The 18,795-nt window shown below is 52.1% G+C and overlaps 1 protein-coding gene across 3 annotated transcripts in view; it reads left to right on the forward strand.

Annotated features, from left to right (window-relative positions):
• The window catches only part of RNF216 (ring finger protein 216), a 178,391-nt gene extending 168,211 nt beyond the window's left edge, over positions 1-10,180 (forward strand). For all 3 annotated transcript variants that reach the window (XM_066273435.1, XM_066273433.1, XM_066273436.1), the window contains 2 exons: positions 6,613-6,686; positions 7,358-10,180. In XM_066273435.1, the coding sequence (XP_066129532.1) occupies positions 6,613-6,686; positions 7,358-7,673 (390 nt within the window). In that variant the 3' untranslated portion in view covers positions 7,674-10,180. The remainder of the gene's footprint in view (positions 1-6,612; positions 6,687-7,357) is intronic.
• The last annotated feature ends 8,615 nt before the right edge of the window (positions 10,181-18,795 follow it).

Below are 18,795 nucleotides of genomic sequence, written 5' to 3' on the forward strand. Positions count from 1 at the left end.
CAGGAAGTGAGTGGGGACAGAGCTGTCCCTTTTGCAGTTTCCTACTGACCAGGGCAGGCAGGGTGTGAAGGGGAGCTCAGGTCTCCAGCAGGTTGGATTTACCCTTCAACCCAGTTCAGGACAGAGTGGTTGGAGGGGCCTTGTCAGCTCACTGACACAGCTCACGGGCTTAGTGACCTCTGACTGCCTCCAGAGCCCAGAACTGGCCCGGCACCCTGGGGCTTTAAGCCCAAAGGAGTGACAGGCCCTGCCCTGGCCCTGATCTCACTCCTCACCACTGGGGCCTTCGGCAGGTAACTACCTCCTTAGAGCCAGCTACTCCCGGGCAGAGTATCCCCCAGGCCCATGGGACCCAGAGAGGATTTGGAGAGTGGGCATGTGTGACCCAGAACGGCACACATAGGGAAGGGGACATGTGTGTCCGGACAACCATCCAGGAGGGGACCTCGGAGGCTTTTTGAAAGTGAGATGTGAATACAAAACCAGTGGGAATTAGGTCAAAATATGCCCAAGAGTGATCTCTGGTGAGCTTAATGTGAGAGAATCAAACTCTGGGTATTTTGTGATAGGAGAAAGTTTTATGGAACATCATGGTGTGCATGCAAGTACTGGGCAGTAACTGGGTGGCCTCATGAGCAAACGTGTCAGGCAGGGAAATCTGGGAGTGTTCGTTTCACTCTCAGAGGGAGCCAAGCACCCAGTCAGGGCCAATGGGAACCCTACTGTGAGCCAGCAAGTCCTTCAGCCTCAGGGATGGAGCGCAGCCTGCACCTGAGCTTTCCGGACTCCCCCAGCGCCCACTGGGTCAGAGGAGTCTTCTGGCTTCATAGGGTAGGCCACGTGCCAAGGAGGCCAGTCATTTCCAAATGGGTCATTTTAAGGGTGGCACGTGTACTTTTAGGTGAGGAGTAAGGGTTCCTTCAAACCTTCCAGGGGCATGGCCCCTTCTCTTCTGTACCGGCTACTTAGGTCCTTGAGTGGAGGTGTTTGGTTTGTTTTTGCCTAATTCTGTGTTTAGCGGAGAAAGGAGATTTCAGAGTTCTGCCCATCCCAGAGAGAAGAACTCTCTTGTATTTCAAGAAGGTAAGACACACTCTTTCTAGAACAAAGCAGGGCCTAAAAATAGTCACCCCCGACAGTGATGAGGGCAGGCCAGGCAGGCAAGGTCCCCTGCCCTCCAGCCTCACTGCTCTGGAAGCTGCGATTCAGAGACCTGTGGTTGTATGGTGAGCTCAGGCTTTGAGACGGGCGTCCTGAATTCAAGCTTCGCTGTGCCTCACTTCCTTGTCTGTGATAGGAGGACTCATTCATATGCCATACCTAACTCGTGGAGTCGTTAGGATGATGATTTCTGTATGAGGTGCTTAGGAGGAGAGCTGGCACGTGGCCTCCGGGACACCTGGATTTCCTGAGTCGCAGCCCTGGCAGGAGAGCCGGAGGACAGTGAGTTCTGTGCTCAGCGGCACCTGGCCCTCACATCCTCCTCTTTCCTCCCATTGTTCCCCATTGCTAGCAGCCTAGGTGTGTCCCAGATCTGCAGAATGGCGAGCCTTTTTCACAAGTGTCCTTATTCACTGTGGATGATGATAATCGTGTGCCCAAAATGTTTCCCCGGGGAACTTGCCTCCAGGAGGGCTTCATTCTGTCACTCGGCCCCAAACCCCCAAACCCAGGAAATGTTTTGTACAGAGTCAGTCTTCATGCTTTATCTCAAAACAACCCCTACACTTGCCTTTTCCTTTTAACATAAATTTTTAAATTGTGGTAAATATATATATATAATAAAGTGTGCCATATCTAAAGTGTACAGGTCAGTCTGCTTCCACTCTTTACTTGAGGAATTTTATTTATTTATTTTCTAATTTTTAATCTTTTATTTTTATTGAATCCAGAGAGAGGAAGGGGGGTAAGGGGGAGACAGAAGCATGTTTCTGTATGTGCCCCAGCCAAGGACCGAACCAGCCACCTCTGCATCGCAGGACAATGCTTCAGCCAAGCGAGCCATCCAGCCAGGGCTACTTGAGGAATTTTTTTTTTTTTTAAGGATTTTTTTAAATTTATTTATTCATTTTAGAGAGGAGAGGGAGAGACAGAGAGAGAAAGAGAGAGGAGAGAAGGAGCTGGAAGCATCAAGTCCCATATGTGCCTTGACCGGGCAAGCCCAGGGTTTCGAACCAGCAACCTCAGCATTTCCAGGTCGACGCTTTATCCACTGCGCCACCACAGGTCAGGCTACTTGAGGAATTTTAAATGCTTGTGGAAGAAACTTGCACCCCAGGTGGGGTAAGAAATCTTCCCTTTAGAGTCTTGCCTATTTGGCTGAAAATGTAATTTTAAAAAATGTATTAGGCAGTGTTTTAGTTCTTAGTTTCTAAACAGTGTCCTGTGATTCCAGCCAGTTGGAGAAAGTTGGTATCCAAAACTGCTGACCCATATTCTAGGTGTAAGTGACAATTTACTCATTATTTATGGTAACACTCACTGCTCAAAATAATGGAAAGCTGACATTTCCTGGTGAAATACAGACTGAATTCAGACTCTAAAGGTACTGCCTACCCAGGAAGGACAAGGCTGAAGGACAAATGGTCTTGAGTCCACTCTCCAGATCAGGAGTGCACAGAGCAAAGGAAGGAAGGGCAGACGCTGCAGGTGACTCTTCAAAGGGGAAGAACAGAGCTGAGGCGCGCAGGCTCCTTCTCCCACCCCTGGGAAGGGTCCAGTGAGTGCCCGTTGCCTCTGCCAGCGGGCGCACCTGGCCACTCTGGCCTCCGGGAGCTGGCAGAGTCCGTTCAGGAAGCTCAGCTCACACTCGCTCTGCAGGGCATTGGGCCCACCCAAGGGACTTCTTACACTGCGTTCGTTCAGTGCTGGACTTCTGCCAGGAGCATTTGGGTTTTTTTTTTGTTGGTTTTTTTGTTTGTTTTTTTTGTATTTTTCTGAAGCTGGAAACGGGGAGAGACAGTCAGACAGACTCCCGCATGCGCCCGACCGGGATCCACCCGGCACGCCCACCAGGGGCGACACTCTGCCTACCAGGGGGCGATGCTCTGGAGCATTTGGGTTTACTGCAGCAAACTTGGCGTAGATAACAACAGGCAGGTGCCCTGCTCGCCACCCTCTCGACAGTACAGTAGGGGAACTGAAATCTTCTCCCAAACAGAAACCTTTCTTATCCCTCATTCTTCATTTATCCTGAAAGACGTATGTGGAATGCCAGCTAAAACTAGGATCCCAGCACAAAAATAGATGCTCCAGATGGGGAGGGACCAGGTTGGCCTTGGTTTCTGCTGTGCACCCAGCATAGGGCCTGATGCGCCCTGGACATTCAGGGCTGACTCTGGAATGAAAGAATGCTTACACCCTCCAGATTTCCCAGTCCAGTCAACCGTGGGGGCAGGGAAACCTTCACAGACTTCTCTGGGGATTCTCTCCAGCAAAGCCATTTGAGTGACACTGGAGAACGGTATATAGCATGTACCTAGTACTCTACGAACTAGTCATCATTTTGAACAACTTACTTTCTCTGGGACCTCAGTGTCTGTGCTGTAAGGAAGTTGGAATGGATCATTTCCAAGAAACCTTCTGTGCCACCAGAAGCCTTGAGCCCCCTCTGGGGCCTGATGAGCATAAGCACATTTAGGTGACATGGTAGAAATGGGGACGAGGTCATGGTGATGGCGAAGGTGATGATGTACTAGTAGTTATGATTAGTAAGTGACCACAGTCAAGAAGCCCGTCACTTGGAATGTAAAGAAGCCACTGAAAAAAAATGTTGGGGGCATCTCTCAATCTGTACCACTTCTTGAAACTTCTCATCTTTCTCAACACTTATGCCAGTTGTCAGACTTTCCGACCTTTTGTAATGAGTGCTTACTGTGTGCTGAGTCCTTACACACAAGCTCGTTGGTCCTGACAACACCATATTTGACAGGTGAGGTGCTAAGGCTCAGAGGGTCAGGAGCGTGCCCCAGGGTCTAGTTGAGAGCTCTGGTCCCTGCGCTGACACTTTTCTGTCTTGATCACTTTCCCTTTTGTTTTGTTTTGTTTTGTTTTATCTTTTCTCCTAGGCCGGCAGCTGGCACCAAAATAAAGAGATTTACCATGTCCTAATCTAGATAACTTGTAGAATTTATCTTACCTTCACATGGAGACCTTCCAACCGTGTCCACCAAACCCTGAGTTCCTGTGTGGAGTGCTTGCAAAGATAGTGGATGGCCGTGTGTTGGGGTTGTTGTTGTTTTTGTTTTTTTGTTTTACATTTTTATGCCTTACCTGGGAGATGGGCATGATACCCACAGGATTCCTCCTGGACATGTGATTCTCTGATGTGCGCAAGCACTTGGCAGCTTCTGAAGTACATGATGGGATCTTAACCTTTGTCACCTCTCCTCTTCCCTTGCCTTGCTCAGAATGCCTGGCCAGGTGAGGCTGAAAAAGACTTGGGTATATGATAAGAATTCCCAAATGTCAGAGTTGGAATGAACCCTTGAGACCATTGAATCCAGAGCACCCTTTGGCGTCTGAGGCCCGGAGAATGTAAGCAAAGTGAATGGGGCCTCCCGCTGTTGCCCACAGAGTCCGGTCTCCAAGGACTCTGTCCTAAAATGTTTATCTACCAAACAAAGGGAATATACTACATAGATGTTATCAATTTCATTGTTGACCAGAAGTTTACCCAGTTAACTTAAAACAGTGTCTGTCAGAGTAGGTATCTGACACAAACTGATTGAGTGAAGTCGTAAGTCCAGAATCATAGAGGGCTCAAAAGTGTGGTGAAATCACAAATTCTCTCCTGGCTGTAACATTAATAACATTCTAAGTGAATACGCAAACTGTCCATTGCTCAGCTCCACGATGGGGTTGCCCACTTTCCTCTAGTCTGAGGATTTCCAGAGGTCCTTTCCTCTCATGTGCCCCCGCCCCGTCCTTCCATTCACATCTGAGACGTTCCGTGGGTGTCATAACCAGGCAGACGTAACATTGATCCTGCTCTACCCAGAACACACCCAGTCGTGTAGCAGGCAGGCTCTGGGCTTGGGCTGGGAAACAGGTTTCAGCAGGCTCTTCAAGTACTGAAACTCGCTTGTGCCCTCCTGCCCCCATGTTGGGCACCATTGCACTTCCCCATACTTCTTCTAGCTTGGCTGCTCTTAACTCTTAGAGAAGCGTCTGGAATACCCCCAGAAAACAGAGGGAGCCTGCCTGTCACTCAGTTTGAATCAGGGCAGCTGACGCATTCAGGTTTTTTTTTGTTTGTTTTTTTTTTTATTTTATTTATTTATTTATTTATTTATTTTAGAGAGGAGAGGGAGAGACAGAGAGAGAGAGAGGAGAGAAGGAGCTGGAAGCATCAACTCCCATATGTGCCTTGACCGGGCAGGCCCAGGGTTTCGAACCAGCAACCTCAGCATTTCCAGGTTGATGCTTTATCCACTGCGCCACCACAGGTCAGGCGCATTCAGGTTTTGGCTGCAGTGTCCTACCCTGCTCTTCACTGAGCCTGGGTAAGACCTTATTCCCACGGTCTCCACATCCATACTGGTGCTGCAACAGCCCGGCCATTGGCCAGCAGCGACACGCATCATTAGGTTCTTCAGTCCATGGCACGTCCTTTCAGGCTTCAGATAACTAGAAAGCCTCTTTGCTAGGCTGCTGAGCACAGGTGAACTTGGCACATAACATGAGGCAGGCATGCTTGGGATTGGTCTATCCCAGCCAGCGGCCCACTGCTTCCACCAAGGTGCCCAGGGCAGGGGGAGATGTGGGAACTGCACAGACCTGGTTTTCTGCTTGCCCAGCACGGCCCCTAGAGCTGCCCTGGTGTACCTCACACATCTGCTGGTGCCCGGGGGACCTCTTTGACTCCTGGCTTCAGGCTGGGTTAATCCAGATTGGAAGAGCCAGTTAGCATAGCGCAGTCCTGCTAGATGTTGAGTTTGGGAAGGGAAAGGTCTGTTCTTAAACTGCTGTGCCCTTCATCCTATACCCGAAACTTGCGCCAGGCCACTGTTCTGCTGGCAGGGTGATGCTCCAACAGCCCACCAGCCATTGAGGAGCTAAAGGCCAGCTGCAGGGCTCAACGGGCCTGGGTGGACATTTCTCCAGCCCCCCTCAGGGAGTCGGCAAGACTGCTGGGCTCTGCACAGATGGGCTGTAGGGTTCAGTCTCTAAGCTCAAGGTCTGTCAGGCCCTGCCCACCCTAGACTCACCCACTTCCCAAACCTTTGGGTTCTTGGTCTCCCTGTCCGAGCTGTGTGCGAAAGGTTCTCCCTCTGCTCACCTTACAACTGAGTGAACAGAGCAGGCTTGGCCCACCCCCAGAAGACCACCTGCCGTGCATGGACTCCCCCCCACACTGCCCACTCCTCTGGCCCAGACTTTCAGAGGGGCTTCCTCCTGGGAGCCCCCTCCAGTAATGGAGGAGAGATTCTCAGGAAACCTGGAAGGAGTGGCATGTTGGCCCAAGACCCTGCTGGTCAGCAGCAGATTTCTGGTTTCACGCCACTGCTGACCAGCAGCCCACCGGCATCCCCGGTGTCCCTGTGGGGCCTCAACACTGCATGCAGCTGGTTGGGAACCAGCTGACCATGTTGTTCTTCTATGTTCTTCTAGGAAGATGACGAGAAGCTAATTGAGGAAATCCAGAAGGAGGCCGAAGAGGAACAGAAAAGAAAAAACGGAGGCAAGTGCTCCCCCTGCACAGGCCTGGCCCATGCGCCCCTGCTGCTGGTCCTCCCTGGGGGTTCCAACACTCCAGCCGGCCGGGGACCACCCAGGGAGTGTGGTCCCTCAGGTGGCTGTAATACACTCCAGCTTCACGTCCTGCTCCCTGCGGTAACTGGCCGTGCAAGCAGATGCAGTGTCAGCATCTCCTTGATGGCAAGGTCCCAAAGGGTAGGTTTCAGCTTAGGAAGCAAGTAGCAGCCAAACCAACGAAAAAGTCAGTAGGCCCACCCTGAGGTCACAGAAGGATGAAGTGGCATTTCTCTGAGTGGCCATGCAGGCCCTGGCTCTGAAGGGGAGTCTCAGAAACAGCCTGTTCTGAACTGGATCAGTGCACCGCCGTCCAGTATGGTCACTGTGGAGTGTAACACTCGGATGGAAGGCTGCTTTTGTCCTTAGTAACAGCTGGGTGTGAGGGCTGTGTGTCTGCTGCGTTTTATACTTTTAATCAGCCGCCTTGTGGCCTGGCCAGGTAGGAAGAGTGCTGAGGATCACAGGTTCCTGGCCCTGCCTCCTCCTCAAGGCTTCCAACCCCCAGTCCGGGGCAGGTGGGACCCAGGTCAGGATGTGCGCGCCAAGTCCCGAGCCAGCCTTGAACTGCTTTCTCTACTAAACCCTGTCTCCTTTCAGAGAGCACCTTCAAACGCATCGGGCCCCCCCTGGAGAAGCCTCCAGAGAAGGTCCAAAGGATCGAAGCTCTGCCGAGACCCGTCCCGCAGAACCTGCCCCAGCCGCCGATCCCCCCCTACGCCTTTGTGCACCCGCCGTTCCCCCTGCCGCCCGTCCGGCCCGTGTTCAACAACTTCCCCCTCAACATGGGGCCCATTCCGGCGCCGTATGTGCCGCCTCTGCCCAACGTCCGGGTCAACTATGAGTTCGCCCCCGTCCACCTGCCCCTGGAGCACAACTTGCCCATGCACTTTGGTCCCCAGCCACGCCACCGCTTCTGACACCTGAACCCCGCCCCGCCCAGGAGCCCCACCGAGCAGTCTGTGCAGGCAGGGGTTGGATGGATTCCCTCGTTTGCCCCTCAGTCCAGGGGCTCTGCTGTGCTTTCTAGGTAGGGATGACGGGCTTGGCTCTTGAACGGATAGGCTGGTCTTCCCACTCCTTCCTGGGAAGGACCACTTCACCGAGGAGTGCTCGGCAGGCTAGTGCTCACTGGCCAGAGTAAGGGGGCAGCAACGCCCCCTTTGAAGACTTCTGCCATCCTAGTAGCCAGTGCACTGGCACTGGCTGCAAGGTAGTCATCTCTCCTGTTACCCACATCCCTGCGGAAAGACGAGGGGAATGTTTGTTTCCCACTCCTCTCCCCACTAGACAACAGAAGTCTCAGTTCAAAACCACATAGGCCTTCCTTATCACAGCACCGTCTGATTCATAATAAAGCTGCAAACAAATAGTGCCATTTGGAGCCAGCTGAGAGGTGTGAGCCGAATTGCCAAGGCTGGGGCCTGAGGCCACCCCCTCACACTGAGGGGCTCCCAGCATGAGGCGCCCTGCTGCTCCGAGCCAGCTGGCCCAAGTGAAGAGGGCAGCACAGTGGCCACAGGCCTGAGTGCCACTCAGGGTGGGAAGGCTACAAACCATGCTCCTCACATCCAGAACCCCAGGGCGCCGCCTTGGTGACAGTTGAGGGGTCTGTCCTCCTCCTCCTTGGCACACTCAGTTGAGATCATTCTGTGTTGTGGGTTGTTTTGTAATTTATCTAAAATGTTGGCTGTTTACTCACTTTGCATTTACCCAGTTTTCTGTTTCTTCCTCAGCCTCTGTAAAGTCAAATGTTATCCCAAATCAGGCAGCCTATGCGGTTGGAATGGTCCTGAAACTTTTGCCAAATAAAAGGTCCTCTTGAGGGAGCTGTGTCAGCAGCCTGGTAGCTCTGCCAGGCAGCCCAATTACTGGGAGGCAACAGCTCCCCTAAGGTTTGGTGGGAGCAGTAGGTGACCCCAGGAGAACAGATGACCCAGACTGCTCAGCACCCACTCAGAGATGCGCTTTTCTGAGGTTAAGCGAGTCTTGCTCTGGGTCTGCAAGGGGTCCCTGCCATGTTCTCACCCCCTTTTCCTGTCCAGCACTAGCCACCTACTTTGTGGTGTGTCACACCCCAATCTGTGTGCAGAGCTGAGGCCTCAGCTGTGACCAAGCCTGCCTGGCTCCCTGTGTTGGCCTCTGTGTCTGACGTCTGTGGGGTGCCCAGAAGTTCAGAGTGCACCCAGAGACCTGAGAGCGGAGGGTGACTGATGGCCCATTCCCGACACTACCCTGCTGTCCTGCAGCCAGCAGCCTGTGCCACCCAGAGCCGGGCATGGCTTCATTTGGTCCTGCACTGCCATCAGTTTCTCAGATGTTTTCCAAGAGCTAAAATGGAGTAAGTCTGCTACCTTGTCCCTTGCTGCCTTTCCTCCAGTGGAGGGCTTTGCAGGTATTCAGTCATCTGGGCATGGGACGGGGTCCATAAGGACAGACCTGCGCTGAATCTCCACTACTGGAAGCTTCTCCCTGGGGAACTGCCCGCACCTCATTGCCAGCCTGAGTGGCAGTGAGCCACCAACAGACGTCCCACCAGATAGAGAGGGTGACTGTAGGCACTGTCCTCCCCACTGGAGATAGCACTCATCCTGGTCTCCTAGGCCTGAGTGGGTTCATTCCACCTCTACCCCAGGCCAGGGCATGCCCCTGTTACTGCCTGCCATCTACCCAGCAAGTCCCCTAGGAGCTGGCATGCAAAGGACCAGAATCATGGTTCCCCCACAAGGCCAAACTGAGGACCTGTACTTTGAGAAGAGTTCTGGCTGTTTCTAGTCTGCTCAGGAAGCATTCCTGTCGGTACCTGGTTCCTAACGTGCCAAAGGTAGCTGCTCCATTGATGCCACCTGCCACAGCTACCACATGGGACAGGTTACGCTCCATGAAGCCTGGCAGGATGCGGAAGGGCACTGCTGACTAGGGAAGGGAGTGCAGGAAGAGGAGTCAGCTGGAGGGGCAGGACAGTCACGGCCATGAGTTCAGTGTCCCAGAGGTAGGACTGGGTCCCAGGCTCTTCAGGAAGTCATTACTAGTGGTGGGGTTTGGGAGAGATGGGGCATAATCCTCTGACAAGCCAGCAAATGGCTGCAAGATGAAAATGACAGGAAACCTACAGAGATCAGCCCGTCTGAGGGACAAAGCAGGAGTCCCAGAGGCACCTGGCACCTTCCCTGGAGCGAGAGGCTGCCCAGTGACAGTCCCGTTCCATTTGCCTTAAAACTGGAGAGAAGAATTTAGTATTTGCACTTAGCAACAGATTTTTAAAATGCATGACCTGCCACTTTGTATAAAAACAGCAAAAATTATTACTGTTTTTTCTTTCTCGTAGTAAAAAATACATAAAATAATTGTCTTAACTACTGTGTGTAAAAAGCCTGTATCATATGTGTACCTTGGACTTTTTGTAAATAAATGTTTGTGCACTCTGCTCCCTCTGGTTTCATTTTTCACACGGCAGTCGGGCAGTCCCCACCTGTTGCCTCCACGAAATCACGGGCTACACCAGGGGTCGTCAACCTTTTTATACCTACCACCCACTTTTGTATCTCTGTTAGTAAAATTTTCTAACCGCCCACCGGTTCCACAGTAATGGTGATTTATAATGTAGGGAAGTAACTTTACTTTATAAAATTTATAAAGCAGAGTTACAGCAAGTTAAAGCATATAATAATAATTACTTACCAAGTACTTTATGTCAGATTTTAGCTAAGTTTGGCAGAATAAATCTTTTTTTTTAATTTTATTCATTTTAGAGAGGAGAGAGAGAAGGTGGGGAGGAGCTGGAAGCATCAACTCCCATATGTGCCTTGACCAGGCAAGCCCAGGGTTTCAAACCGGCGACCTCAGCATTTCCAGGTCGACACTTTATCCACTGCGCCACCACAGGTCAGGCCAGAATAAATCTTTATAAAATAACTTATTCTAGTTCAATCTATCTTTTTATTTATACTTTGGTTGCTCCGCTACCGCCCACCATGAAAGCTGGAACACCCACTCGTGGATGGTGGGGACCAGGTTGACTACCACTGGGTTACACAGACAGGGTCCCCAGATTCTCACAGTGATTGGATCTAAACATCCAATGGAGAGATCATGTTGGGATTTGATGCCAATTAGTCCTGCTGGGGAAGGAAGTTTTTCCCACCTCTCCCTTGCCAGGGAGGAAAATGGGTGATCTGATCCATTATGCCAGCCCTGCTTGCAGGCCCACATTGGGCACAAATGGCTTAATTTTTATGTTTTGTTTTGGCACAGATACCCCTTTGAGAAACTGTGGTCAGCCCCTCTTCCAGCCCTGCAGCATATTTGCCCTGGAGAGCAACTTGCAGAAGCTCGGCCCTGCCTACCCAAGAGTGGGTGCGAACAGGAGGAACTTCGCCCTCTGAGACATGGAGACAAAGGCCCGAGAACAGAGCTCCTGGACCGAGGAGCACAGCGGAGGGTCCTGCCCCACCTCTGAAAGGCCTCGTCCCTCAGGCACAACCTCTTCCGTGCCCACTGACCCCGCGTGCCAGGCTCCCACCGGCAGGAATCGGTCCTAAGCCCTGGAGGCATCCTGGGCATGCATGGACCGCAGCACACGCCAGCTCAGACTGAGCTCAAAATTTTCATGAAACGCAGGGTTACCATCTCCTACCATTGGCAACTTTTTATTGAATGAATTTTTTTTGGGGGGGGGTGTCTGAAGAAAGCACAGCTGACCCTTCAACCACGTGGTAAGGGAGCACCAACTGCCCACACAGTCGGAAATCCAAGTATAACTCTAGTCACCCCACATTCCCAGCCACCAGCTGACCTGGAACAAGGCAGGTTCCAACTGACGGTCAATTGAAAACAAAATCCGTTCACGGGTGGACCCGCACAGTTCAAACCCATGTTACCCGAGGGTCACCTATGTGCCGAAATAAATCTAGGACGAAAGTGACCTGCATTCCCACCTTCTGAACAGGTAGGTGTGTTTTTAATTTACCTGTGCCATCTCGTCCTTGTTCTTCTACATCAGAGGTAGTCAACCTTTTTATTCCTACTGCCCACTTTTGTATCTCTGTTAGTAGTAAAATTTTCTAACCACCCACTGGTTCCACAGTCATGGTGATTTATAAAGTAGGGAAGTAACTTTACTTTATAAATTTTATAAAGTAGAGTTACAGCAAGTTAAAGCATATAATAATAATTACTTACCTAGTACTTTATGTCAGATTTTCACTAAGTTTGGCAGAATAAATCTTTATAAAACAACTTACTCTAGTTCAATCTATCTTTTTTTTTTTTTTTTTGTATTTTTCTGAAGCTGGAAACAGGGAGAGATAGACAGACTCCCGCATGCACCCGACCAGGATCCACCCGGCACGCCCACCAGGGGGCGATGCTCTGCCCACCAGGGGGCGATGCTCTGCCCCTCCGGGGCCTCGCTCTGTCGCAACCAGAGCCACTCTAGCGCCTGGGGCAGAGGCCAAGGAGCCATCCCCAGCGCCCGGGCCATCTTTGCTCCAATGGAGCCTTGGCTGCGGGAGGGGTAGAGAGAAAGAGAGGAAGGAGAGGGGGAGGAGTGGAGAAGCAGATGGGCGCTTCTCCTGTGTGCCCTGGCCGGGAATCGAACCCGGGACTTCTGCACGCCAGGCCGACGCTCTACCACTGAGCCAACGGCCAGGGCCCAATCTATCTTTTTTTTTTTTTAATTTTTTATTTATTCATTTTTAGAGAGGAGAGAGAGAGTGAAACAGAGAGAGAGAAGGGTGAGGAGCAGGAAGCATCAACTCCCATATGTGCCTTGACCAGGCAAGCCCAGGGTTTCGAACCGGCGGCCTCAGCATTTACAGGTCGACGCTTTATCCACTGCGCCACCACAGGTCAGGCCCAATCTATCTTTTTATTTATACTTTGGTTGCTCCGCTACTGCCCACCATGAAAGCTGGAATGCCCACTAGTGGGTGGTAGGGACCAGATTGACCACCACTGCTCTGCATGTTGCATATTTTGCACATCTGCAGCAATATCATAGACTTCCTCCAGTTTCAGTAAGGTCAACAGTAACACAAATAGAGTCACTCTCAAATGGAGCCAGAGCTGCCGTCCCAGAGGAACTACCTTGCTTGTCTTAGGCTTCAAATCTTTGGAATTTTTAAACGGAAGAACCTTTGGACGGAGCCTGGTGTATATTGGGTCCCAAAGAACGAACTAGAAATCCCATATGACGACCTGACCGCTGGCTGAAAATTAAAAACCATTTCATACTTGTCACTGCAACTTGCTCTCTTCCTTTACAATCTGGAGTGCTCCCCAGGTGTGTGGCTCTGTAAAAGCCCCTAATCTGTCCTTTTTATGCCTTCAGTGAGATTTCTTTATTATGGAGATTTGTCCCAAGTTCTTCAGCCATTCCCTGGTCAGGGCAATTCGGTACTTCTGAAGGTTGTGACCACACACACCTCAGCGTATGCCCTTTCTGGGTCACAATAGGTGTATCTCCAGTAGAGGGGTTGGGAATCAAAGGAGGGGATGTCTCTATGACTCAGCCAGACTCTTCTGCAGAAGCTGTGTGAATGCACACTCCCCGTGAGAGCTCTGAGCTGTGCTCTGCCCCCCCACTGACACACCCTTCTGCCCTTGGACTGTCTGCTGTCCTAAGTAAGGCTCTTCCTCCAGAATCTGACCTCATGGAGGTATCACCTAGACCAGGGGTCCCCAAAATACGGCCCGCAGGCCCCCTGCGGCCCCCTGAGGCCATTTTTCCGGCCCCCGCCGCACTTCCCGAAGGGGCACCTCTTTCATTGGTGGTCAGTGAGAGGAGCACATTGACCATCTCATTAGCCAAAAGCAGGTCCATTGTTCCCTTTGAAATACTGGTCAGTTTGTTGATTTAAATTTACTTGTTCTTTATTTTAAATATTGTATTTGTTCCTGTTTTTGTTTTTTGTTTTTTTTTATTTTTACTTTAAAATAAGATGTGTGCAGTGTGCATAGGGATTTGTTCATAGTTTTTTTTTATAGTCCGGCCCTCCAATGGTCTGAGGGACAGTGAACTGGCCCCCTGTGTAAAAAGTTTGGGGACCCCTGACCTAGACGGACACCCCTTTCTCTTTCTTTTTTAGCAATAATTGCACCTCGGATAAACCTCATTGTCAACTAGAGTACCTCTGCACAAAGGTATACCCCATTCTTGAGATAGAGCTGCTTTCAGATCCGGAACATTGGTCATTGTAATGTCCAAAGTTTTCCTTTTCCAGCCTTCAAAGTATCTCTTTTTATATATACACATTTGCCAATTATATATTTTTTAAAATTTAACAGAAGGCCTGACCTGTGGTGGCGCAGTGGATAAAGCGTCGACCTGGAAATGCTGAGGTCGCCGGTTCACAACCCTGGGCTTGCCTGGTCAAGGCACATATGGGAGTTGATGCTTCCAGCTCCTCCCCCTTCTGTCTCTCCTCTCTCTCAGTCTCCCCCTCTCCTCTCTAAAAAGAATAATAATAAAAAAATTTAACAGAAGTACACTGAATACTATCTTTTTTTTTTTTTTTACAGAGAGTCAGAGAGGGATAGACAGGGACAGACAGACAGGAACGGAGAGATGAGAAGCATCAGTCATTAGTTTTTCGTTGCGCATTGCAACACCCTAGTTGTTCATTGATTGCTTTCTCATATGTGCCTTGACTGTGGGCCTTCCGCAGACCGAGTAACCCCTTGCTCGAGCCAGCAACCTTGGGTCCAAGCTGGTGAGCTTTTGCTCAAACCAGATGAGCCTGCGCTCAAGCTGGCAACCTCGGGGTCTCGAACCTGGGTCCTCGGCAACCCAGTCTGACGCTCTATCCACTGCGCCACCGCCTGGTCAGGCTTTTTTCTTTTTCTTTTTTTAGATTTTATTTATTTATTTTAGAGAGGGGAGAGAGAGAGAAGGGGCGAGGAGCAAGAAGCATCAACTCCCATATGTGCCTTGACCATGCAAGCTCAAGGTTTTGAACTAGTGACCTCCGTGTTCCAGATCAATGCTTTGTCCACTGCGCCACCACAGGTCAGGCCAATAATGTTTTAAAATAGAATAAAACTTGAAAACTCAGAAAACTAGCCTGACCAGGCGGTGGCACAGTGGATAGAGTGTTGGACTGGGATGTGGAGGACCTAGGTTCGAGACCCTGAGGTCACCAGCTTGAGCCCAAGGTTGTTGGCTTGAGCAAGGAGTCACTTGGTCAGCTGTAGCCCTCTGGTAAGGCACATATGAGAAAGCAGTCAATGAACAACTAAGGAGCTGCAATGAAGAACTGATGTTTCTCATCTCTCTCCCTTCCTATCTGTCCCTTTATGTCCCTCTCTCTGACTCTGTCTCTGCCACACAAAAAAATAAAAAGGAAACTATGAAGGAAAAGAAGTGCTTTGTTTCACGAAGATAGCAATTGATAATGTTTTTTTGTTTTTTTACAGAGACAGAGTCAGAGAGAGGGATAGACAGGGACGGAGAGATGAGAAGCATCAATCATTAGTTTTTTGTTGCACATTGTGACACCTTAATTATTCATTGATTGCTTTCTCATATGTGTCTTGACCACAGGCCTTCAGCAGACCGAGTAACCCCTTGTTCAAACCAGCAACCTTGGGTCCAAGCTGGTGAGCTTTTTGCTCAAGCCAGATGATCCCACGCTCAAGCTGGCGACCTCAGGGTCTCGAACCTGGATCCTTCGCATCCCAGTCCGACGCTCTATGCACTGTGCCACCGCCTGGTCAGGCGGAATTGATGTTTTGATGCCTTTCCTTGCAGTGTGGTTTTTTCCCTCTTGATTTTATAACGTGTTCTACAAAACGGGTAGCAGGTGTGTGCAGGTTTTCACACTTGCTCCAGCCTCAGCAATGCACTTGTGAGTTATTTACCTAGGCCCAGTTACAGCCTCTCGCTGCGGGCCGTTAGCCTTCTCTTTGGACTTCTCAGAATCACTTTTCTCAAGGCTGGTGAAAAGCTACCCCTGCCCTCCTGCCTGCTGGCCCTCTGTTGTCATGACCCATGGGGAAATGGCCGTCTGTGTCCTCCCTCTTGTTCAGGACTAAGTCAAAGAACCATTCTCTCCAGCCATTCCTCTCCCTTCATCGGTGCATTTCGGCATAGACAGCCCAGAGAACTGGTCCCCGGCTGTGCGCTGTTTTGTAGTAGAAGATGCCACTTAAAACCCTCAATAGAGAGGCATGAAGGCAGCAGAGGCTGTCATCAGGGTCACCTCTTCCCTACGCGGGGTGGTGAGAGGCCCCCCGAGGCTGTCCTGGGGTGTGGTGTTCAGAATCTTCCCTGTGGGCTCTGCAGGCATGCCGATCCCAGCTGTAAAGTGGGGGGAACCATAGTATCTTTTCATCAGCTGTGCGCTGGGCCATAGCCTGTCAGTGAGGATGGGGTAAAGGAGGACTGTTGTGTGATTTCCTTCTCCCTGATGGTTCAAGTCATCTCCCGGGGCCCCGGTTCCGGCCTTCGTGCGCCCACAGGCTTCTGTCCCTCACCCTCTGCGGATGGGTCAGCAGGACTAAGTGTGCATCACCCCTGCCTTGTCTGGGAATCTGAGGCTGCGTCAACCCCCACAGGAATCTTGGGCACCGAGTCTATGCCCACACCCTACACACAGTACACATCCATCCACACACCTGTGCATGGGCTGCTGAGGAATACAAGCCTGAGCTGGACCGTGGGAGGTGCGGTGCCTGGCCTTTGTGTGGTTCTCTCCACCAGGGCTCCCCTCCGGTCCCCTGTCCAGAGCTAGGTCCTCTTGTAGGTGCAAATGCCTCCCCTACCAGCCTCCCCAACCTACAGCAGGGACCCATTTTTGCAGAATCAGTGTTATTCAGAATCAGTGCCTGACCAGAGGATGCAGGAAAGTACCCTGGGGGTATCCCAGAGTATGTCATCCCTGCCCAGTGGCAGGACTGGGCAGCCTGGTCCCCCCTCCCGGGCCTGCAGGGAACTACCACACTCCACCCCAGTGAACCCCTTCCAGCGCGTCCCCCACCTCCGGGTCTGGGGAGAGTTTGACTCTGAAACGTTCAGCTGTTCCTTCCACGTCATTGAGCCTTTTCTGGCTTCCAGCCTCACTGTAACGGGGGGGGGGGGGGGGGGGGGGGTTGTTGGCCGCCAGGACGCCACTGGAGGCCCAGCATCCCTTTGTAGCCCCCATCTGCCCTTGTCCATCTCAAGGCTCCCTTGGGGACCACCAATCACAGCTCAGCCACCTGTTTCCATCAGCAGCAGCCAGTCAGCGCTCCCACTGACTTCACTGCCTTACCCTACCCCACCTAACCGTCCTTAACCACTGCCTTATTGGACTCACATGTGGCACCCTGTCCCACCTGCAAAGTTGTCTTGCTGCTTTGACCCTCTGTAAGATGGGAACCCAGCTCCCCCCATGCAGGGATGCCCTGGATTAGATGATGGACCACGGAAGTACCAGCCCAGATCCCACCTGCCTGCTTGCAGTCTTTGGCACTGACTACGTACGTGGTGGTCTACTGCAGGCTCAGGACCCAGGTCCCTTCTCCAAGCTGGAAACTTCCTTTTAATCTTTTTTTTTTTTTTTTTTTTTTTTTTGCATTTTTCTGAAGCTGGAAACAGGGAGAGACAGTCAGACAGACTCCCACATGCGCCCGACCGGGATTCACCCGGCACGCCCACCAGGGGCTACGCTCTGCCCACCAGGGGGCGATGCTCTGCCCATCCTGGGCGTCGCCATGTTGCGACCAGAGCCACTCTAGCGCCTGGGGCAGAGGCCACAGAGCCATCCCCAGCGCCCGGGCCATCTTTGCTCCAATGGAGCCTTGGCTGAGAGAGGGGAAGAGAGAGACAGAGAGGAAGGCGCGGCGGAGGGGTGGAGAAGCAAATGGGCGCTTCTCCTGTGTGCCCTGGCCGGGAATCGAACCCGGGTCCTCCACACGCTAGGCCGACGCTCTACCGCTGAGCCAACTGGCCAGGGCTTTAATATTTTTTTTAATCTTTTTTTCCTGAAGCTGGAAACGGGGACAGTCAGACTCCTGCATGCGCCTGACCAGGATCCACCCGGCACGCCCACCAGGGGGCATCGCTCTGTTGCGACCAGAGCCACTCTAGCGCCTGGGGCAGAGGCCAAGGAGCCATCCCCAGCGCCCGGGCCATCTTTGCTCCCATGGAGCCTTGGCTGCGGGAGGGGAAGAGACAGAGAGGAAGGAGGGGGGGTGGAGAAGCAAATGGGCGCTTCTCCTATGTGCCCTGGCCGGGAATCGAACCCGGGTCCCCCACACGCCAGGCCGACGCTCCACCGCTGAGCCAACCGGCCAGGGCCAGCTTTTTTTTTTTTAATAGTTCTTTTTGAGAGAGAGACAAGGAGGGAGAGAGATGAAAAGCATCAACTCGTAGTTGTGTCATGTTAGTTGTTCATTGGTTGCTTGTTCTATGTGCCTTGACGGGACAAGCTCAGGGTTTCAGACTGGTGACCTCAGCATTCCAGGTTGATGCTCTATCCACTTTGCCAGCACAGGTCAGGCCTTCCTCAACTTCTTGTTTGCAGATAGGAAAGTGCCTCCCTGCCTCCCTCCTTCCCACCCACCCAGAGCTAGGCCAGGGATCCTGCTTTGAAGTGGGGACCTACCCTGATCTGCAAGCTCAGCCATCCAGCCCAGGCCCTGTGCTCACCCACCATTCCGACTGGAGGGGGCCCCCTGCACTTTGGAAGGCAGCTGCCCAGGGCCCCATACCCCCCAGTTCTAGACAAGGAGTACCTGCCTCACCAGAGGGTGTGCTCTCCTGGTCTGCTGAAGCTCCATCTCCACCTCCTAAAAATGCAGGTGCAGGCCCCCCCAATGCCCCCCCCCCACGCTCCAGCCCTCACAAACACCGGAGACACTGGGGAGCCACACAATCAGCTAATTCCCCACCACGGAGCTCCAGTGACCCTGGCAGACATCGCGGGGGGGGGGGGGGGCGCGACCAGGGTGCACACCCTTCCAAGGCCCTCCGTCCTGTAGGTGTCCTGGCCACTGAGACCTCCCCTCAGAGCCCTGGGCCCACCGCCCCCCACCATCTCTGTCCCTGAGACACACACGGGG

This window comes from Saccopteryx bilineata, chromosome 4 (genome assembly GCF_036850765.1).
Source record: "Saccopteryx bilineata isolate mSacBil1 chromosome 4, mSacBil1_pri_phased_curated, whole genome shotgun sequence".
NCBI lineage: Eukaryota > Metazoa > Chordata > Mammalia > Chiroptera > Emballonuridae > Saccopteryx > Saccopteryx bilineata.